Genomic DNA, 22281 nt, shown 5'->3' with positions numbered 1-22281 from the left:
ATTTCAAATCTAAGTACTTTTGGTTACATATCATCAATACTACAAACACACGTGGAATCATCATCATCATCATCATCATCATCATCATCATCATCATCATCATCATCGTCGTATTTATTGATAAGAACATCAACATTGTATAATGGGATTATATTATTACTAATCTTCATGATCCCATACATCAGCCACACTTCTTAAAGGCCCTGCATTCTTGTTCACAAACAATTGTTCTCCATGCAACACTCTCTTCTGCCAAAAAAAAAAAAACCCTTTCATCAATCAACCTGCAAACTTAGTTTTAATTATTACAAAACTAAACTGATAATTGTATTGTTATTATTACCTGATCAGGGATGTTACAAAGAGCTTGAAAATCCTCTTGTGGCAATTCCCACCCAAACACCTTAAACATGTTTGGTTTGGTGCATTGGCAAAGCCAATACACCCCTAATCGGTGGGCCCCACCTAATCCGGGTGTATTACGTCGTTTGGTTTGGTGTATTAGTAAAATGCACCTAATCCGTTACCTTCCTAATCGGTGAAAACCATCGATTTCTATTCCCCCTTTTGCCCAGATTAGCTACCGATTCAGCATCACCTCCCTGATTTACCCTCCCCCGATCCCCTTTGTTTCTCTTCTGTTCCTTCATCCGATTTCCTTCCTTGTTTCTTTGCTTTTCTTTTCTTCCGATTTGCTCCCACTCCATTACGCCTCTTTTCTGCCAAATTGCTCCCTCCTTTTCTTTTCTTTTCTTTTTCTCTCTGCCACTCTTTCGATTCCCTTCTCAACCAGTCGACCTTTTTTTTTTCTTGTTCTCTCTGTCACTCCGATTGCTCTCAGTTGGTGGGTCTTCAGGTTTCTGCAACTGAAAGGTAAAGGAATGGAATCACTGTAATACGCTTCAACTCTCTTTTTTCTTTTCTTTTCTTTTCTTTTCTAACTCTCTTTTTCTCTCTGTAATTAGTGTAACAAAGGAATCTATGCCTTAGTTTTATGAATGTTTTCTTGCATGGAAGTTAGGGTCCCAACTATTTAATTTAATTTTATAAGTTGATATTGGTGCAAATATGTATAATCGAATGAGAGTGGTAGTGAAAAGCTGTATAAAATTGGTGTGATCTTTTGAACTCTGATGAAGTATGAGTTGAAATATAACAGTGGGTTATCTTCTTCAATAAAAAAATTGGAAGAATATATAAAATATACTTTTTACTGATTCAATTTGATTTTTAATAGGTTAATTTAAAATCTGGTTCTTACATGATCACCAAACTAAATGAGCAACTGATTGGACCAACCCAGTGAATTAGTCCAGTCCCATTTTTTTAATTTCATGGTTTGATGCAAAACAACAGAGGTAAAGTATAAAACAGTAGCAATAAGTAAATGTGAAAAAAGAAGTCAAAATAGTGGGAAACATTCCCATAACTCAGCGCTCATTCTCTGGTGAAATACTATCAAGCAAACTGTTGATCCAATGAAATAAAGAAGATCTGAAAGGGTAATAAAGAAGATCAAGCAAACATGTTCTTAGTATCAATGGCTGCCTTGTAGTGTCTTTAGCTTTTTTCTGCATGTTAGCAGATTCGAATCACTGCCTTGTTAGTGCAGTGACTTCTTCATCGATTATTGCACTGTTAACCTAATTGGTTTCCCCTTTTCTGATTACAGGTTGTTCTTCATATATCTCTGCCCCGATCAAGTCAGTACAAGTTAGTTTCCCGGATTGCATGTTTCTATTGCTGTTTATTTCAAATTTCTGTTTATTTCCCTTTGAGTCATCGTATGACATTGAAGTAATAGAGATGTTTATCTTCATCTGTTGTGCATGTATATGATTGAAACTTTATTTGTTATCTCAGTCTCTGTTGTCATTGATTCCGTTTATTATGTTCTTCATCATTTAGCACAGGAAGATACAGTGGTGGGAATAATTTCATCGATTTTTGCTATTGTCTGATTAAATCTTGATTAAGGATGATCTTGACAGTGCTATATGAAAGAAATATTATAAAGCATTATTATTCTATATTACCTTTAATCTATAAGAAACGATAAGAAAGCATACAATTTATTGAATCATGATTTTTATGCTGGATGAATAGACTATGTGATGATAAAATTTGCATGTAGAGAGAGATAGAGAGCCAGTGATGATGACAACACTCCCCTTCAATCCCTTTGCTCTTGTACTACAATTGTATTTTGAGGTCATTTTAAGTTGCTTACGAAATTCTTCAAGTTTGTATCCATTGATTTGAGTGATAAATAAAATGGCGACTTGATTTTTATATCAAATGTGTTTTATCTTAATTTCATCATTAAGTATTTTCTCATGAGTATAGTGATAGTGCATGTTTACATTCTACATTCGTGTATCAATGCATCAAAAGCTAGATTAGGGTCTAGTTGTATTACCAATTGGTTGTTGCAATACAACTTAACTGCATAGTAACATGCTGCTTTAGACATTTCAATTATACTATACTTACCATATGTACATCTCGTGCTTCCGTTGCTATTGCCCTGTATTCGGCCTTTGTGCTTGATCGTGGCACAATAGGTTGTCTCTTGCCATAAAAAGAGATGATAGTGGACCCCAAATAATGTGTGTGACCATGGTTTTCTATTCAAATTCAGCCTGTTTGACTGGAAATATGAAATTGCTTGCTTCATATTTGAAGAATTTATAGGCGATTGCAATTTTGGTTGGTTTGTTCTGGAAATTGTTTTGATAGTCTGCTGGACAATGTTATTGATTTGTATTGATTTGTTAGTGACTAGAAGATGAAACTGGAAATTGTTGCATTTGTTTTGATATTGGTCTTGATTTGTTCTGAAATTGTTTTGATTGTCTGCTGGAAATTGGTATGATTGGCTGCTGGAAATTGTTTTGATTGTCTGCTGGAAATTGTGTTGATTTGTTTATGTTAGTCAGTAGAATATGAAAACAATTTGCACAATATGTTCTTGATTTCTTTCTCAGTTGAAAATGAAAATGGATATGCTAGTGACGATAACGAGTTACTTGCAGGACATGTTCATTGTTTGTTTTCTAAGATACATGAGATACACGTGATAAAACCGTTTGGTTGATAATTCACTATTAATAATAATTGATAGTAAATTGAGTTAAGTGAATTAAGATAATAATAATTATTATCATCTTAAAAAAAATTGGATTTTTCTGATTTGCAAAAATGGAGATTAAATCAAAACATGTGATTGATGATATGTTTTCATTTACACCAATTAAAATCGGTCGAATTTCGGTGCTAAAAATTTATAAACTGATTATAAACTGCTTGTGTCGAACATCGAGGAGTTTATTTCGATTTAAACTTATAACTATTTGAATTCAACTCAAGTATATTTTTATTTATCTTCGAGAATGTTGAAGTTTTACTAAAAGTATTATAAAGGTCCTTTCTAATATGAGGTACGAGTAAATTGGTTGTTTTTTTTAAATTTCTTTGAACAGTTTTTAAAAAGTGCAAAAGAAGACCTATATTTCCATATGAAAATAAAATATTTGAAGTCTATTAACATATATTAGTAAAGTTATATAAATAAGCACTCGATTATTAGTAAATTTTTAGTTGATTCATTTGATTTTAAATAATTACATCAATAATTAAAATAAGGACTTTAATATTTTATTGAACCCATTTTTAATAATTAAAATAAGGAAACTTTAGTATAAAAATTTGTTGCTTTACAAAATAAACAAGTTTTGATACCTTAATTACCATACCAAAATCTGTAACTTTGTTGCAACGATATCATTTAGTAGAAAATTGGTTTGCTTCGTGTGTTCTAAATTTGTATTGTTTATTTTTATTTGATAATGTGTAATTGCAACTTCAATTCATTGATAGTGTGTTCTAATTTTAATATGTTGCAGTAATGGCCCGTCTGCCTTTAATTGCACAAAGTGTGAGGCGTAAAAGAATTGGTCTTGCATTGACAATATGGTTGGAAATCTGTAGCATTGCGATTTGGTTCTTATTTAGAATGGGTGCCAGCCTTAGCCTACAGACTTATAGACCAAGGATGGAACTTGGAGGATGGAACTAGCCAACCAAATGTTCGATGAATGGCAAACATCTAGAAATTAGTTAGGTTTAGGGACAAATTGAGTTTGAATTGATAAGTTGATGTTATTTTATGTATCTAGTTTATGAAACTTTGGTGGTCTTTGATTAAAATTCTGTATTGTACTAAACTTTGTTGAATTATAATCTAATTATCTTTTCATTCAGCATGTGTTATAAATTTAAATTTAGTATTGAACTACCGATATAATATTATAAATTGTTCACCTTTTGATTCATGATATTCAAAATAGTAAATAATGTTAATTTGTTTTTTTTCTTAAGAACAATATGTCAGGTGTTCCACCAACGGGTGCTTCTTCTCAAGCTTCTCGAGGAAGCAAGAGAAAATGGGTTCCAGAAGAGGATGCAGCCTTGGTTTCTTGCATGGTGGATTTGCACAATGTAGGAACATTTAATGCTGATACCGGATTCAAAGCCGGTTATTTGAACGAGCTAGAGAAAATGCTAGAAAAGGCTTTACCAGGAGCAATGTTGAAGGCGAGACCAAATATTGAATCTCGGATTAGGTGCTTAAAAAGGGAATGGTCAGTCGTCTACGACATGCTTAATGGTCAAAACAACAGCGGTTTTGGTTGGGACGAGCATAGGCAGCTCGTTGTTGCTGAAGATGCAGTTTGGGAATCCTATGTTAAGGTAAAATGTATTTCAAGTATTTATTTGCTTTTTTACAAAACTTATAACTAATATGATTTCCTCGTTTTTTTCAGAGTCACAAAGAAGCCTCTCAGTTCAGACATCGTTCTTTCCCTTACTACAACCAGCTTACTGCCATATACGCAAGAGATCGGGCGACTGGGAAAGACGCTCAAACAGCTGCTGATGTTCTTGAAGAAATACATGCTGAGGATGATCGTACTACAGATATGAATGAAGAGAGAAACACATTCTATGACTGCGAAGCTGACGTCTCTTTAGACGACATGGATGTTTCCGGTATGGATCCGTGAGGAGATAGAGATCAAGGGGGTTCCTCATCTTCAAACAAGAGAAAAAAGAAATATGATGCTCGTGATAATGTGTATGCTTCATTTGAGGAGGCTGCCACCTTGTTGGGGGAAAAAATCCAGGCCGTTGGCGATAGAATCAGTATGAGTATTGCCTCCGAGGTGGTAGTTCAGCAGAAGTCTGAAGAAAAGATGGAAGAGAAAGCTTCAAATTTATATTCAGCCTTATGGTCAATTGAAGGTTTAACCGACGATCAGCGGTATGATGCTTTGAGTAAAATTCCCGATCATCCAACTCAAATGATCGTTTTCTTCAGTTTACCTTCTGTTGCCCGATTGGAATGGGTCAGAAGATTTCTTTCTCACCATTAAATATCAATGTTCAAACTTTTTGATGTTGTAAAACTTTTGAACATATTGATTATGATGTACAATTTCATTTTCATCTAACTTTTTCTTAGTATAAGTTAATTATGTTTATGCAGAATATAATTTTCAAGTTATATATTTAATAATAATTATGTTAATTTATATTTTACAGTATCATATATTATGATTTGAGTAAATTAATATAAGAATATTAATTATTAAGAATTTTTTTAAATTATATAGTTTAATTAAAATATATTTAATAATAATTATGTTAATTTATATTTTACAGTATCATATATTATGATTTGAGTAAATTAATATAAGAATATTAATTATTAAGAATTTTTTTAAATTATATAGTTTAATTAAAATATATTTAATAATAATTATGTTAATTTATATTTTACAGTATCATATATTATGATTTGAGTAAATTAATATAAGAATATTAATTATTAAGAATTTTTTTAAATTATATAGTTTAATTAAAATATATTTAATAATAATTATGTTAATTTATATTTTACAGTATCATATATTATGATTTGAGTAAATTAATATAAGAATATTAATTATTAAGAATTTTTTAAATTATATAGTTTAATTAAAATATATTTAATAATAATTATGTTAATTTATATTTTACAGTATCATATATTATGATTTGAGTAAATTAATATAAGAATATTAATTATTAAGAATTTTTTTAAATTATATAGTTTAATTAAAATATATTTAATAATAATTATGTTAATTTATATTTTACAGTATCATATATTATGATTTGAGTAAATTAATATAAGAATATTAATTATTAAGAATTTTTTTAAATTATATAGTTTAATTAAAATATATTTAATAATAATTATGTTAATTTATATTTTACAGTATCATATATTATGATTTGAGTAAATTAATATAAGAATATTAATTATTAAGAATTTTTTTAAATTATATAGTTTAATTAAAATATATTTAATAATAATTATGTTAATTTATATTTTACAGTATCATATATTATGATTTGAGTAAATTAATATAAGAATATTAATTATTAAGAATTTCATTAAATTATATAGTTTAATTAAAATATATTTAATAATAATTATGTTAATTTATATTTTACAGTATCATATATTATGATTTGAGTAAATTAATATAAGAATATTAATTATTAAGAATTTTTTTAAATTATATAGTTTAATTAAAATATATTTAATAATAATTATGTTAATTTATATTTTACAGTATCATATATTATGATTTGAGTAAATTAATATAAGAATATTAATTATTAAGAATTTTATTAAATTATATATTTTAATTAAAATATATTTAATAATAATTATGTTAATTTATATTTTACAGTATCATATATTATGATTTGAGTAAATTAATATAAGAATATTAATTATTAAGAATTTCATTAAATTATATATTTTAATTAAAATATATTTAATAATAATTATGTTAATTTATATTTTACAGTATCATATATTATGATTTCAGTAAATTAATATAAGAATATTAATTATTAAGAATTTTATTAAATTATATATTTTAATTAAAATATATTTAATAATAATTATGTTTAAATATGATTAAATTATTTATTATTGATAATAAAAATCTTATTATAATTTAAATAACAATAACAATAATCATTTACCAAAACAAATTTATGCTAAGGGTATTCTAGTCATTTTAGTTTTTTCTATTATGCTATTACACCTCTATTCCATTCAACCAAACACAAGATTACTATTACGCCTCTATTCCATTACATTCAACCAAACAGTGGATTAGCTATTACACCTCTAATCCAATACACCTCTAATCCCAATACACCTCTAATCCAATACGCCTCTAATCTAAATTATTTATTAAATTATTATTGGTCCAACGGTTGTACTGATTGAATTGAGATTCGATGATATCAGTTATTAAAACACTAAATTTGACACTCTTAAAATTAATATGTAATAACATTTTATTTTGGACCCCAAAATGAAAAAAATTCATTTCAGTCCTTTTATAGGTAAAGAAATTATAAATTAATATATAGTAAAATTTCTCTTTAGCCCCCAAAAAATAAAAAAATTATGTTTAATTCCTTAAAAAAATCATGAAATTATAAATTAATACATAATAAACTTATTTTTTATCTATGAAAAAATTATAATTAATTTCGACCCTTGTTAAAAAAATTTCTAGATTCGCCCCTGCCAAAGTGAACAAAAAAAAGTACAGATACCAAAGTGAACGTTTAGGGGTCAAAAATTATATTATCCCTTCTCTATCTTTCATTTTTATTTTCTATTTTTTTTTATAATTTTTGGTATTTAATTAAGAGAAAATTGGCGCTCATTTTCATCTCTTATCTCAAGGTATTCACGGTTTGAAATTAAGAGAATTAAGAGAATTTTTAAGAGGTTAAAGCTAAAATTCTTGCATTAAAATAAATATTAAACTTTTGAAAGGATCAAAAATGAAAAACTTTCATTTAACAAAAAAGAATTAAATTTAATTTTTAATATTTTAGAAAGACTAAAATTAAATTGTACCATTTAATCAAGGTCCATATTCTTCTTATAAATCAACCCTTTTTTCATTGAAATATATATTTGTTTCTTTGAAATTATTTTTTATGAAATATTTTCAAAAAATTTATTAAATTAATAAAAATATTTTACATCGATTCTAAACAAAATTTCCAGTGTAAACAAATTTTTTTATATCTAACTATATTCAACTTATATAAATATGGAAGGTCGCACATAAGGACTAATTATTCATGGATAAGGATTATTATGATTTTAGTTAGCATGCAACAAATTTAATATATGAAAGTTAAAGAAAATATAAGCAAATCATATCAATTTTATTCACATATATTTACAATTCAATCTAAATACATTACATAGTAGCAACCATTAACAACAACCACACACTGTCTTATTCTGAAACTGAAGCCGTAATTTTTAGTATTCATCGATTTCTAATTTTCTGCATTCCCAATGAGCAATATAGTTACATCCTGGTTCTGCACATTTAAGAGAAAGATCTTCACAAGGCTCACCACATTCAACACATTCAGGATAGTAATGAATCTTCTTGACAAAAGTGAGAGGGTGCTCATGGTTTCCCTCATTGTAGGTGCTCCCGAGTTTGATGAATGAATATTCTCCAAGAACGCAATTCACGTGAACAGAAGTGTCACAAGTTTCACAATGATAAAACCAGCGCTTTGCATCCCTTTCTTTCTCACAAATGTCACAATAATGATATTTTGCATAATCATTAACCTTGTCATAAGTGAGTGCAAGAATATGTTCATCGCATTTGTGTCTAACTCTAGTTGGTTGCGTAACACACCGATTGCATAAATTAAAATTGCAATCCTTACAACCAAATGTGCTAATGATATCCTCCCCACAACCACTACAGTGCTCCTCATAATCATAATAGTAAAGAAGAGGGTGTTTATGCCCTGGAATTTTTACAGCATCTTGGAGACATAGAACAAAACATCCAAGGCACATGTGAATTCCACATTCATTACATTTATAAGAAAATCCATTAAAAAGGTACCTGCATTGCTCACATTTGAACATGCAGTCTGAAGTAAGGATGAAGGGTTTTGGTCCGGAAAAAGGCTTTCCATAACAAAAATGATAGGGAAAAAGTTTCTTCTTAGGTAATTCAGCACAAGATTTATGAAGAAAGAAATCACACCGCAAGAAATGGTAGAACTTAGCGGAGATCAATAACAAGCACCCATCACAACATTTATCACCATGCTCGCTGATTTGGTCACTTAACATCAAGTAGTGCTTATGCTCGCAATGTTCTATTACTGTGGCCTGTCCAGCATCATTCCTCTCAAGAACCTTAGTGATGGAGTTAACAGGTATATCAAGAGACTTGTCATCTTCATTTTCCTGTGAAACTATGCAATACCACCCCTTTCCGTGCAATGCACAATTCACATGGAATATAACATTGCAATCTGCACCGAAGTAACTACCGTACTCTATCAACAACTTCATGACACCATAAGCAATTCAAAGTTTCAAACTATCAAAATATTCCTTATGAATGAAATACTTGTGAAAAAGACGATGGATATGAAGATAGTGTCGGATAATGCGTGGCAATGAAATGCATTTTTTATGGACCATAATACTGCACGTACCACATGTAAATGCAACATGATGTCCTTAAAGAAGTGTTGGTTAGTTGTTAACAGTTAGTTAGGTAAGGGCAGTTGTAACTGCTGTTGACTTACTGTATATATACATACGTACTTTGCATGAGATGATATACAATAAGAAATGATAGATGAAGTTTTATTCAGTATTCTTGAAATTTAACATGGTATCAAGAGCCAGGTTAATCTTGCTGATTTTCTGAAAGAAAAAAAAGGGTGCCTCATGGCCACTGATGCAGCAGGTGATACTCCCCGTCACTCGTCCAACACTAGAGAAGCTGAACACTCACAAGGTAATGGTGCTCAAGGCTCGACTAAAGTGCACTATTTCTCCAAGCATGATACAATAAAGCTTGCGTCACACAACTACCTTTTGTGGAAACATCAACTCTTGCTGATTCTTGAAGGGTATGGACTTGAAGGATATGTACTAGGTACCACTTCCTCCCCTCCTCAGTTTATTGATGGTCCTGATGGTCAACAAATTGCGAATCAAGATTTCATCGTTCATCGAAAGCAAGATAAATTTCTTGCCTCTTGGCTTTTATCTACTATTACGGATGATATTTTGGCTCATCTTACAACGGCAAAAACTAGTTGTGATCTGTGGAATGCCATTGAAAGGAAATTTAGTGCTAAATCAAACATAAAAATCTTGAGCATGCGGCATGCTTTATACTCTCTCAAGAAGTCCAATCTTTCTATTAAAGAGTATATGTCGAAAGTTAAGCAACTCAGTGATGATTTGACTGCGGCTGGGAGCTTTATATCCGAACAGGAACAAGTGAGTGTTATATTGGCTGGACTTTCTGTTGAATTTGATTCCATTAGAGTTCTAGCTACTGCAACTCTATTATCTCTTGATTTGTTGAGTGAATTGTTACTTGACTGTGAAGTACGTCAGTTAGAGCTGTTAAAAGACACCCCATGTCAAGCAAATTTGGCAACTCATCAGCGAAATAGCGATGATACGGGTAAACAATCAGCAGACTCTGCTAAGTATTCTCAAGACTCCAAGCAGAATGATAGAGGACAGGGCCGTGGGTGGTCTCGTGGTCGTTTTCGGAGAAATGGACGAGGATGGTCACGTTCGAGGCCGCAATGCTAGTTGTGTGGGAAGATAGGCCACATGGTTCAAACATGTTACCATAGATTTGATGAGTCGTTTTCTGGGAATGCAGGAGCTGGTACGGTTCAAGTTAATTGTCATCAGTTGCACGCTTCCAGTTGTGTGCCAGCTGCTCCAACATGTCAAGCGATGTCTCACTGCTGTCACACAAATCGTCAGCCTTCATCTGGTTCTTGTCCTCCTCATCCTTCTTCACAAAGTAGTTCTATCTGGTACCCCGATTCTGGAGCGACGAACCATATAACACCAGAGGTGTCTAATCTTGCGGCTCCCTCTTCATATACAGGTAAGAGTTGTGTCACCATGGGTAATGGTGATTCGGTGCCTATTGCTCATGTTGGTTCAACTGTTCTTTCAACTGGAACCCGACTCCTAAAGCTTCAGAACGTACTGCATGTCCCTGCAGTGTGCAAAAATCTAATGTCTGTGGGTCAATTTGCTAGAGATAACAATGTTTATTTTGAATTTCACCCTGTTCTATGTTTTGTGAAGGATGTTCAGACAGGGAAGACGCTTCTCGAGGGCTGCATGCATGATGGCCTTTACAAGTTTCGGTTCGCAAAGCCTGTGTCAGCTTCAGGTGCTAAATCTCCAGAGTCAAATTCAACTATATTGAATACTGCCAATTCTGTTCAGTGTGCACCTTCTTCGTTGTGGCATGACAGATTAGGTCACCCGTTTACTGAGGTTCTTAAACGAGTTTTAAAAACTTGTAATATTCCAGTTAAAAAGAACTGTGTTCAACATATGTGTACAGCTTGCCAACTAGGTAAAGCTCACAAACTTCCGTTTACAGCATCTAAAACAATGTATTCCTCTTCTTTTGAACTCGTTGTATCTGATGTATGGGGCCCTGCATGGTTACCTTCCAATGGCTTTCGTTTTTACGTTTCGTTTGTGGACATGCATAGCAGATTTACCTGGGTCTATTTTCTTCAAAACAAATCGGAAGTGGCTCGGTGTTTTAGAGATTTCTATCAGCTGGTTAAAGTGCAATTTGATAGGTCTATTAAAATGCTACAAACTGATGGTGGTGGTGAGTATCGAGTACTAGCTCGTGAGTTGTCCTCTCTTGGTGTCCAACACAGGATTGTGTGCCCCTACACTTCGGAGCAAAATGGGGTTGCTGAGAGAAAACATCGACAGCTTATTGATATGGCTTTGTCTCTCTTAGCTCATGCAAGTCTACCGTTGAAGTTTTGGTTTTATGCTGTTATGCATGCTGTTCACCTAACCAATCGACTACCAACTCCGGTCCTCGGACAGACTAGTCCCTATGAGGTTCTCCACAAAGTCAAACCGAGCTATGAGCTTTTAAGGGTCTTTGGGTGTGCGTGCTTCCCAAATCTCAGGCCTTTTCAGCCTCACAAGCTGAGTTTTTGGTCTCAACAATGTGTATTCCTTGGGAGTGTTCCTAATACCAAGGGCTATCGATGTCTCGCAGAAGATGGCAACATGTTTGTGTCTCGACATGTAATTTTTGACGAGGAAAAATTCCCTTTCAAAGATGGGTTCCAAACTAAGGCAGTATCACAAAGTTCGCGGACGGTGCCTCATCGGTCTGTTCTCCCAATAGTTTCAGCTGGTGGTTCGCATGTTCCTGCTATGACGCGGGCATCAGCTAGCCCGTCTACCATAGGCATCTCTCCTGGCCAGTCTCAACCCAATCTTACAGACACAAATGGTCCACCTGATAACTCTGACCTATCTCCGAGTCAATCATCACCCCATGCAGACACGTTCGAAAAATGGGATTTTTCGACCTAAAGTGCTGGCTTCAGTCGTAGATGAAGTTGAACCTACCACCATTCATGAGGCGTTTCAGAGTCCAGCTTGGACTACGGCAGCCGAGGAAGAGTACAATGCCTTGATTTCCAATCACACCTGGGAGCTAGTTGGTTTACCTGAAGGTCGACGAGCCGTTGGATGTAAATGGCTCTTCCGTATTAAAAGGCATGCAGATGGGTCTGTTACTAGATACAAGGGCAGACTCGTGGTCAAAGGGTACCTCCAAGAAGCCGGTGTTGACTTTCAAGACACTTTCAGTCCCGTCGTCAAACCCACTACAATTAGAGTCGTCCTCGCCCTGGCCGTCTCTCACCAGTGGTCTCTTCGACAAGTTGACATAAACAATGCCTTTCTTAATGGAGACTTGAGCGAGGAGATCTATATGTCACAGCCACCAGGTTTTGAACAGTATGGCTTACATGGAGAGCCTCTGGTCTGCAAGTTAAAGAAGGCTCTCTATGGTCTCAAACAGGCTCCACGAGCCTGGTTTCAAAAACTAAGGGATTTTTTGGTGACCATGGGGTTCGACACTTCCAAAGCGGATAACTCGCTCTTCATTCGACATCGTGAGGATGCATTGTTGTACGTTTTAGTGTATGTCGATGACATCATCGTTACAGGCAGTGACTCACAGGAAATTGATAAGTTTGTCAAGACACTTGATGGTCAGTTTGCATTGAAGGACCTTGGCCAGTTGAGCTATTTCCTTGGTATTGAAGTCAAGCACACGTCGAGTGGGATAGTTTTGTCTCAAACTAAATACATTAGAGGCTTGCTCCAAAAAGTAGCTATGGACAGATCCAATGCTCTCCCAACACCAATGGTTGCAAATAATCGTCTTACTGCTGAGGAAGGAAGCCCCCTTGAAGATGAACATCAGTATCGAAGCATCGTAGGAGCCTTACAATATATCGTGATCACCAGGCCTGACATTGCCTATTCAGTCAACAAGGTGTGCCAATTCATGCACAAACCACTAACCGGTCACCTCAAAGCAGTCAAGAGGATACTACGGTATTTACAAGGAACAATGAATTACGGATTACAGTTTACTCGAGCTTCCAAATTCCTTCTTGAAGGTTATTTAGATGCGAGTTGGGGATCAGACGTTGACGATCGAAGGTCCACCTCGGGGTATTGTATCTTTCTTGGAGGAAATCCGGTCTCATGGAGCTCGAAAAAGCAACACGTTGTGTCTCGTTCCACAGCAGAGGCGGAATACAGGAGTGTTGCACATGTCACCGCTGAAATGACGTGGATACAATCCCTACTGACTGAATTGCGTGTTCCAAGCTTACCAAAGGCACTAATTTGGTGTGATAGTTCAGCAGCAATAGTAGTTGCAGGAAATCCAGTCATGCACTCCAAGTTCAAGCATGTGGAGCTAGACATTTTCTTTGTTAGAGAAAATGTGGCTGCTGGAGTTGTTCAAGTTGGTCATGTCCCAGGGACCCATCAGCTAGCAGACATACTAACAAAGCCTTTGTCAGCCTCAGGGTTTAACCGATTTCGGGATTTACTTCGAGTGGTTAACACAAACTAGGGGGATTTTAGTTAGTCAGGGAATGGATGAGTATGAGGAATATTAGGAGATAAAGAAGTGTTGGTTAGTGGTTAACAGTTAGTTAGGTAAGGGCAGTTCTAACTGCTGTTGACTTACTGTATATATACATACATACTTTCCATGAGATGATATACAAGAAGAAATGATAGATGAAGTTTTATTCAGTATTCTTGAAATTTAACAGTCCTTCAGTTCCACAAGCATCACAAATGAATGGGTTTTGTCTCCAAAATAAGGTGAATGGGTGTTGATGATCTTCGATAACTGGTAATGGCGACGCACAATCAATGTGAATAGCCAAATCACAAGGTGAACAACCATACACAAATCCTCTTTGTTGAGTTACTTGGCATACTTTGCAAGCACGCCGTTCACTATTAAATTGCAAAACAAGAGGATGTTTGCGATGACACAAATGATCCATTTTGAGAGGAAGCTCAGCACACTTCTTATGCAAATTAAACCCACAATCAAGAGAGAAGTATGTATACATTGCTAATGGTTCCCAGCACACAAAGCACTTACCCAGGTTTCCACCATCGTTTTTAGAGGAAAACGATGGATCCTCAAGGGCAACATGCTCAAGCTCTTTCAAATTTCCTTCAGCAATATTAAATGTAAACAAAGCATATTTAATATGAAAGTCCAAGCCACAAGAGCAATGGTAAATGAATTTCTCACATGTTTTATCACAGAAATCACAAACGCACCCTGTGTAAGAAGATGGTGGATTCTGCAAAAGCACGAGAGGATGGTGGCGATGAAAAGGATGATTAAGCTCCAAAGGTGCCTGGGCACACGTCTTGTGGAGGTAAAACCCACAGCACTCCACATAGCGAAAACATGGAGCTGACACCTTCTCCCCACACCTTGAGCAATCAACAACTCCATTGCCATTGCCAAGCAACTGCTCTTCATTTAACGTCAACAGTGGATGTTGATGCCCATAGTTCTTTAGCTCTTCCATTTCTCCTTCCTCTCTGTCTTTTTCGATGTGGTAGAGAAAGAAAAATTGAAATTGAATAACTCAAAGAAAGCAGAAAATTAGAAGGGAGAGATTCCAAATGTTTATTTGTAGGAGTCTCTTTGAACTTGCTATGGTACTTTGCTTCAACGGTGGGTTGCCTATACCTATATATGTTTCTTCTTTATAATTACTAAGAATGGGATGCAATGGGTTTGAGTGTACTCTAAGTAAGAGAACATTAGCTGATACTAAAAATATATGTTTTACTCTCTGTTTTCCCATATTCCTTGCTTTGTGTATTATAAATCAGACTTTTTTTCTCAAACAGGATTTATTTATTTTTATTTCAAATCTAAGTACTTTTGGTTACATATCATCATCACTACAAACACACATGGAATCATCATCATCGTCGTCGTCGTATTCATTGATAAGCACATCAACATTGTAAAATGGGATTATATTATTACTAATCTTCATGATCCCATACATCAGCCACACTTCTTAAAGGCCCTGCGTTCTTGTTCACAAACAATTGTTCTCCGTGCAACACTCTCTTCTGCAAAAAGAAGAAACAAAAACAACCCTTTCATCAATCAACCTGCAAACCTAGTTTTAATTATTACAAAACAAAACTGATATATGTATTGTTATTATTACCTAATCAGGGATGTTACAAAGAGCTTGAAAATCCTCTTGTGGCAATTCCCACCCAAACACCTTAATGTTTTCTTTGATCCTATCAGGGTTGTTTGATTTGGGTATGACACTGGTTCCCCTTTGTATAGCCCATTTTACCAGCACTTGTCCTGGGGTTTTGTTCAGCTTCTTTGCTATTCTATCCACTGTTTCATCATGGATTAGGTCTCTACCACCTTCTTGTGAACCAAGTGGTGAATATGCCTGCAAATCCATCATCATCATCATGAATATCCAATGATTAATTTATTCATTCCAAATGTATGATATGGTAAATCAGATCTTACAGTGACATGGATGCCATTCTGTTTACAAGCTTCCAACATCTTATCATTCCTCCAACCAGGATGCATTTCCATTTGACAAATAGATGGCATAGTTTCAGCAAGACCAAGCAACTTGTTCATCTTCTTCAATGTAAAATTACACACACCAATGTCTCTAACCAGCTTGTCTTTTATAAGTCCCTCCATTTCTCTACAAACACCTTCCATGTCCATTTCTTGTACGTCACCTGGTTTAGGTGGTCTGCTTGCTCCATCTGCTAGCCTAAATAGCCAATGTATCTATAATGAAAAATCTTTCAGGCATTTCATCATCGAACATGTCGATGTAAATGATATTTTGATCAGATTACCAGGTAAAGATCAAGGTATTCAAGTTGGAGTTGTTGGAGAGTGTTCAATAAAGCAGGTCGAACTCGTTCTGGACTCAACTCGGTGCACCATAGCTTGGATGTAATGAAAAGATCCCTTCTTTCTACTCCTGCATGTATTGCTGCTTTGACTCCATGGCCAACCTGATAAATAAAATGAAAATTTTTAATGGAATATAAAATTATTGTTTAACTAAAATTGAAAATTTACAACTTTCATAGTGTTGGGGGAGAAAGAGATACATACACTTGTTCGAAGGTGGCAACAATAGTAGCTACATGCAAAAAACCATGCAAAGTGTACGTTGCATGAAGAGAACCAAAAATCCAGTCGATGCATGCTAGTGTCCATGGTGCAATTCGACATCAACATGTTTTTATTTTGTTGACTTTTGATAGTTAAAGTTGTAATCATTTTATGCTTTGGTCAGCTAAGATTAATTGTGTGCTTAGCTGATTTTGTAGCTTTTTTAGGTTATTATTAAGTTGATGTAAACCTTTAGTTACTTGCACAAGTAAGCTTTTTTTTCTTTCTATGTATTTTTGATCTATTTATGTAAGCAACTATGTTCTTATTCGGGTAATGAAAAAAACACTTTGTTCATTCATTTTTCAGCTAGTTTTGCTTCTGTTTTTAAGCTTTCAAACACTTAAACAATTGTTTTGATCGTTTTTGAACCTTGTTGCTAAGTTAAAAACCAACAAATAGTATCGAGAGCCTGTTGTCTTTGAGAGCCTTTTGCTGTGTGTTGTGTTTGTTGAGGCTAAGTGCTTGAACGAAAAGAAACAGGAGCTATCTTTGTTGCTCAGTGTTTAGAAGCTGCGTGAAGATGAGCTTTTCACCACCACCCCCACATGTGTTTACTGGTGAAAGCTACAACATATGGGTTGTAAAAATGAAAACATATCTACAGGTACATGACCTGTGGAATGTTGTTTAAAATGATGCAGAACCACCACCTTTGAGAGTTAATCCAACGATAGCTCAAATAAGGCAGCACAATGAAGACTGTGCAAAGAAGTACAAAGCTATGTCATGCCTACAAAGTGGAGTTACAGATGTAATATTCACAAGGATAATGGCCTGTGACTCTCCAAATAAGGCCTGGGATAAACTCAAGGAGGAGTTTCAAGGTTCAGACAAAACCAGGCAGCAGCAACTTATCAACTTGAGAAGGGATTTTGAGAATCTGAGAAGGAAAGACTCAGAAACCATCAACCAGTATACTGACAGAATTATGGCTACTGTCAACAACATAAGACTGCTTGGGGATGACTTCAGTGATCAGAGGGTAGTGGAAAAAGTCATAACAACCCTGCCAGAGAAGTATGAATCAAAGATTTCTTCCTTGGAGGACTCGAGGGACTTATCAGCCATTCCCTTGATAGAGCTGATAAATGCTCTCTATGTACAAGAGCAAAGAAGAGCAAACAGAATGGAGGAGTATTTTGAGGGTGCTTTTCATGCTAGGAGCAGAGAGAGCTTGAGTTCGAGCTTAAATCACAAAGGCAAGAAGCATTGGTTAGAAAAGAAAGAAAGATGGAAGAAGGAAGCTGTCAAGAAGAAGTTTCCACCTTGTGCTCATTGCAAAAAAACAACTCACCTTGAGAAATATTGCTGGTACAGGCCTGATATTCAGTGTAGAGGCTGCAAACAACTAGGCCATATTGAAAAAGTGTGTAAGAACAAACCAAAAGCTCAGTCACAGCATCAGAGTCAAGCTCAAGCTGCTAAGGACATCGAGGCACGGGAAGAACATGTCTTCACAGCCTCCTGCTTTGCAAGCTCGAGCAAAGTCAGCAAGATTTGGCTGATCGATAGTGGATGCACTCATCATATGGCTTCAGATGAAAGCATGTTCAATGAGCTTGACACCTGTTTTGAGTCCGATGTCAGAATTGGAAATAGTGAGCTTCTCAAGGCCAAAGGCAAGGGCAAGGCAGTGATTTGCACCAAGTCAGGTATTAAAACTATCTCTAAAGTTCTTTATAAACCTGACATTGACCAAAATTTGTTGAGTGTTGGTCAGCTACTGGAGAAGGGTTATTCTCTCCTGTTTGAAGGCAAACTTGTATAATCAAAGATGCTACTGACCAAGTGTTAGCAACAGTAGCTATGCAAGACAGAACTTTCAATGTGGATGTGAATCAGTTACAAGCAAGAGCATATGCAGTTCAGACTGATGAGGCAAGCTTGTGGCATAAAAGAATGGGGCATGTGAACTACAACTCACTCGGGCAAATGCAAAAACTGAATTTGGTTGAAGAAATGGCCAAGTTCGAGCCAAAGAAAGAAATATGTGAAGTCTGTCAGCTTGGCAAGCAAACCAGACTGCCTTTTCCAGTCAACAAGGCATGGAGAGGCCAGGAGAAACTTTAGTTGGTTCATACAGACATCTGTGGACCAATAAAGACCAGCTCACTAAATGGCTGCAGGTACTTTGTCTTGTTCATTGATGACGACACAAGGTTTTGCTGGGTAAGCTTTCTAAAACATAAGTCAGATGTTACTGACTTCTTTTGCAAGTTCAAAGCTTTGGCAAAAAATCAAGCTAACTGCAAGCTTAAAAGTATAAGGTCAGACAATGGAGCTGAGTATGTGTCTCAGAGGTTCCAGAAGATTTGTGATGATGCTGGCATCCTACATCAATTGACCACTATCTACACACCACAGCAAAATGGTGTTTGTGAGAGGAGAAACAGAACTGTTCTCGATATGGTTAGATGCCTTCTGTTTAAGGCCAAAATGCCTAACAACTTTTGGGCAGAAGTAGTAAACACATCTGTTTACTTGCTGAATAGATTGCCAACCAAAGCAGTTAAGGGTAAAACACCCTTTGAAGCCTAGTTTGGACAGAAACCAGTTGTGTCACACCTGAAGGTGTTTGGATGCCTGTGTTATGCATTGGTTCCAGCAGAGAAGAGAACTAAGCTGGAGAAAAAGTTCATACCAGGAGTGTTTATTGGCTACAGCAATGTAAAGAAGGGTTATAGGATCTTTGATCCATCTACCAAAAGGGTAATTGTGAGCAGAGATGTCAAGTTCAATAAAGGAAGCTATTGGAAGTGGAATGGGACGGATGCAAGCTTAGTTGAAGAAGACTTGCAGGACTTTGATCTACAACAAGCTGAGTTTGAAGGTGAAGCTATGGATGATTATGATGATACACCTGTCAGAGGCACTAGGACATTGGCAGACATCTATGAGAGATATGCTGTGACCATGGTTGAGCCATCCTGCTACAATGAAGCTGCAAAAGAAAGGTGCTGGCAAGAAGCTATGGAAGCTGAACTAAGGATGATCCAAAAGAATGACACCTGGGAGCTGGTTGATAGGCCAAAAAATAGGAAGATCATTGGAGTAAAATGGGTGTTCAAGATCAAGAACAATGCAGATAGATCACTGAACAAACACAAAGCCAGATTAGTTGTGAAAGGGTATAGCCAACAGCAAGGAGTCAATTTCTTTGAAACTTTTGCTCCTATTGCAAGGCTTGACACTATAAGGATGTTGTTTGCCTTAGCAGCTCACAAACAATGGCAGGTGCATCAACTGGATGTCAAATCAGCTTTTTTGAATGGATTCCTCATAGAGGAAATCTTTGTAGAGCAACCTGAAGGGTTCGAGGTTCATGGAGAGGAACAAAAAGTCTACAAGCTCAAGAAGGCCCTATATGGCCTGAAACAGGCTCCAAGAGCCTGGTATGATCGAATAGATGCCTACTTGACAAAGCTCGGGTTCATCAAGAGCATTAGTGAACCTACTCTCTATGTCAAAAAGAATGAAGAAGAGACCATGTTGATCGTATCCTTGTATGTGGATGATTTGTTAGTCACTGGTTGCAAAAGTGAACTAATTGGGACCTTCAAGAAGTAAATGCAAAGTGTGTTCGAGATGACTAATCTTGGCTTGATGACATACTTCCTTGGCATGGAAGTGAACCAGAACGAGCAAGGCATCTTCATAAGCCAGAAGGCTTTTGCATGAAAGGTTTTGAGCAAGTTTTGCATGTCAAACTGCAATCCTGCTAGCACTCCTGTGGCATTAGGAGAAAAACTCACTAGCCTAGGTGATGAAAATCGAGTGGATGAAAAGAATTACAGAAGCCTGGTTGGTTGCCTTCTCTACTTGACTGCAACTAGGCCAGACATCATGCATGCTGTTGGTCTTCTATCGAGATTCATGCATTGTTGTACTGTTCCTTACTTTAAAGTAGCAAAAAGGGTCTTAAGGTATGTCAAAGGGACTTTGAATTGTAGAGTGAAGTTTGAAAGAGCTGAGGAGTTGAAATTGGTGGGATATTCAAACAGTGACTGGGCTGGCTCAGCTGATGACATGAAGAGTACATCAGGTTACTTCTTCACCCTTGGTTTAGGTTTTTTTGCTGGAGCTCGAAGAAGCAACAGACAGTAGCTCAATCCACTGCTGAAGCTGAGTATATTGCAGCTGCTTCTGCTGTGAATCAAGCCATTTGGCTTAGGAAAATGTTATGCGATTTGAATGCTAATCAAAAAGAGGCCACAGTGACTAAGGTTGACAATCAATCTGCTGTTGCCATTTTTAAAAATCCGGTCTTTCATGGTAAGACCAAGCATTTTAAAATTAAATATCATTTTGTGAGAGAAGCTGAAATGTCCAAAGAGGTAAACTTGGTTCACTGTTGCTCGAGAGATCAACTTGATGATTTGTTGACCAAACCATTGGTTACTTCGAGATTTGAGTATTTGAAGGATAAGATCGGGGTTTGCGAGGGTTCAAAGGTGGCAACAACAGCAGCTACATACAAAAAACCATGCAAAGTGTACGTTGCATGAAGAGAACCAAAAATCCAGTCGATGCATGCTAGTGTCCATGGTGCAATTCGACATCAACATGTTTTTATTTTGTTGACTTTTGATAGTTAAAGTTGTAATCATTTTATGCTTTGGTCAGCTAAGATTAATTGTGTGCTTAGCTGATTTTGTAGCTTTTTTAGGTTATTATTAAGTTGATGTAAACCTTTAGTTACTTGCACAAGTAAACTTTGTTTTCTTTCTATGTATTTTTGATCTATTTATGTAAGCAACTATGTTCTTATTCGGGTAATGAAAAAAATACTTTGTTCATTCATTTTTCAGCTAGTTTTGCTTCTGTTTTTAAGCTTTCAAACACTTAAACAATTGTTTTGATCGTTTTTGAACTTTGTTGCTAAGTTAAAAACCAACAACACTTTCTTGAACACCATATTCCCAAGCTGTATCTATATGTCTATAACCACCCTGCAACCATTAATGTGAAATGTTGATGAAAATTTAATACAAAGAACAGGGACGGCGCCAAGAGGAAACGCAGGGGCCTTGACTCCTCAAAATAATTATCATTTTAATCCTTCAAAATTTTTAAAATTATAAATTTAGCTCCCAAAGAGAAATATATACAAAGATACTTGAAACAAAGTACCAGCATATATAAGTACCTCAAGAATGGCGATCTTGACGGAGTTATCGGCTTGTGAACCGGATCTCCAAGTGCCTAACCCAATTGCAGGGATTGTGTGGCCACTTGGTAACCTAAAAGACTCAATCTTTTGATCTTCAGCCATGAAAGTTGCTTGAGCCATTGTTGCTTTTGCTTCTACTTGTTTCTAGGTGCAACTCTATAAAATGCATACGTATATATATGGGGTCTGAGGGGTACATGGCGTAATGCATGTCAGCCACGTAAAGAAAAATAAAACTTTTGAAAAACATGTCGTGATCAAAGTTTGTGGTATGTTTGGGTTCTGACACTTCACAACATGGCGTGTCCGATCACGGTTCAACTGCCGATTGAATGGGTTATAGCCAGACGAAAC

The 22281-nt window shown here is 35.5% G+C and overlaps 1 protein-coding gene across 5 annotated transcripts; it reads right to left on the bottom strand.

The window, feature by feature from the left end:
• Window positions 1-98: 98 nt before the first annotated feature.
• LOC107940477 (aldose reductase) lies at window positions 99-22088 on the bottom strand. Of its 5 annotated transcripts, none has more exons than XM_041109837.1 (8): window positions 21904-22045; window positions 21629-21815; window positions 16695-17126; window positions 16430-16591; window positions 16080-16358; window positions 15814-15996; window positions 344-403; window positions 99-249 (listed from the first exon to the last, which is right to left on the bottom strand). In XM_041109837.1, exons 3-8 carry the CDS (start codon window positions 16860-16862, stop codon window positions 160-162), a joined length of 942 nt encoding a protein of 313 aa, XP_040965771.1. In that variant the 5' UTR covers window positions 16863-17126; window positions 21629-21815; window positions 21904-22045; the 3' UTR covers window positions 99-159. The 5 variants fall into 5 exon arrangements, with proteins under 5 accessions (XP_040965771.1, XP_040965772.1, XP_040965770.1 ...); XM_041109838.1 differs by having other exon boundaries at window positions 21629-21706; window positions 21904-21998; XM_041109836.1 differs by lacking the exon at window positions 16695-17126 and having other exon boundaries at window positions 21656-21706; window positions 21904-22084.
• Between the last annotated feature and the right edge of the window lie 193 nt (window positions 22089-22281).

The sequence above is a fragment of the Gossypium hirsutum genome, chromosome D13, assembly GCF_007990345.1.
Source record: "Gossypium hirsutum isolate 1008001.06 chromosome D13, Gossypium_hirsutum_v2.1, whole genome shotgun sequence".
Taxonomy (NCBI): Eukaryota; Viridiplantae; Streptophyta; class Magnoliopsida; order Malvales; family Malvaceae; genus Gossypium; species Gossypium hirsutum.
The sequence above is the reverse complement of the archived record's forward strand: the minus strand, read 5'-3'. Positions and strand labels throughout refer to the sequence as shown.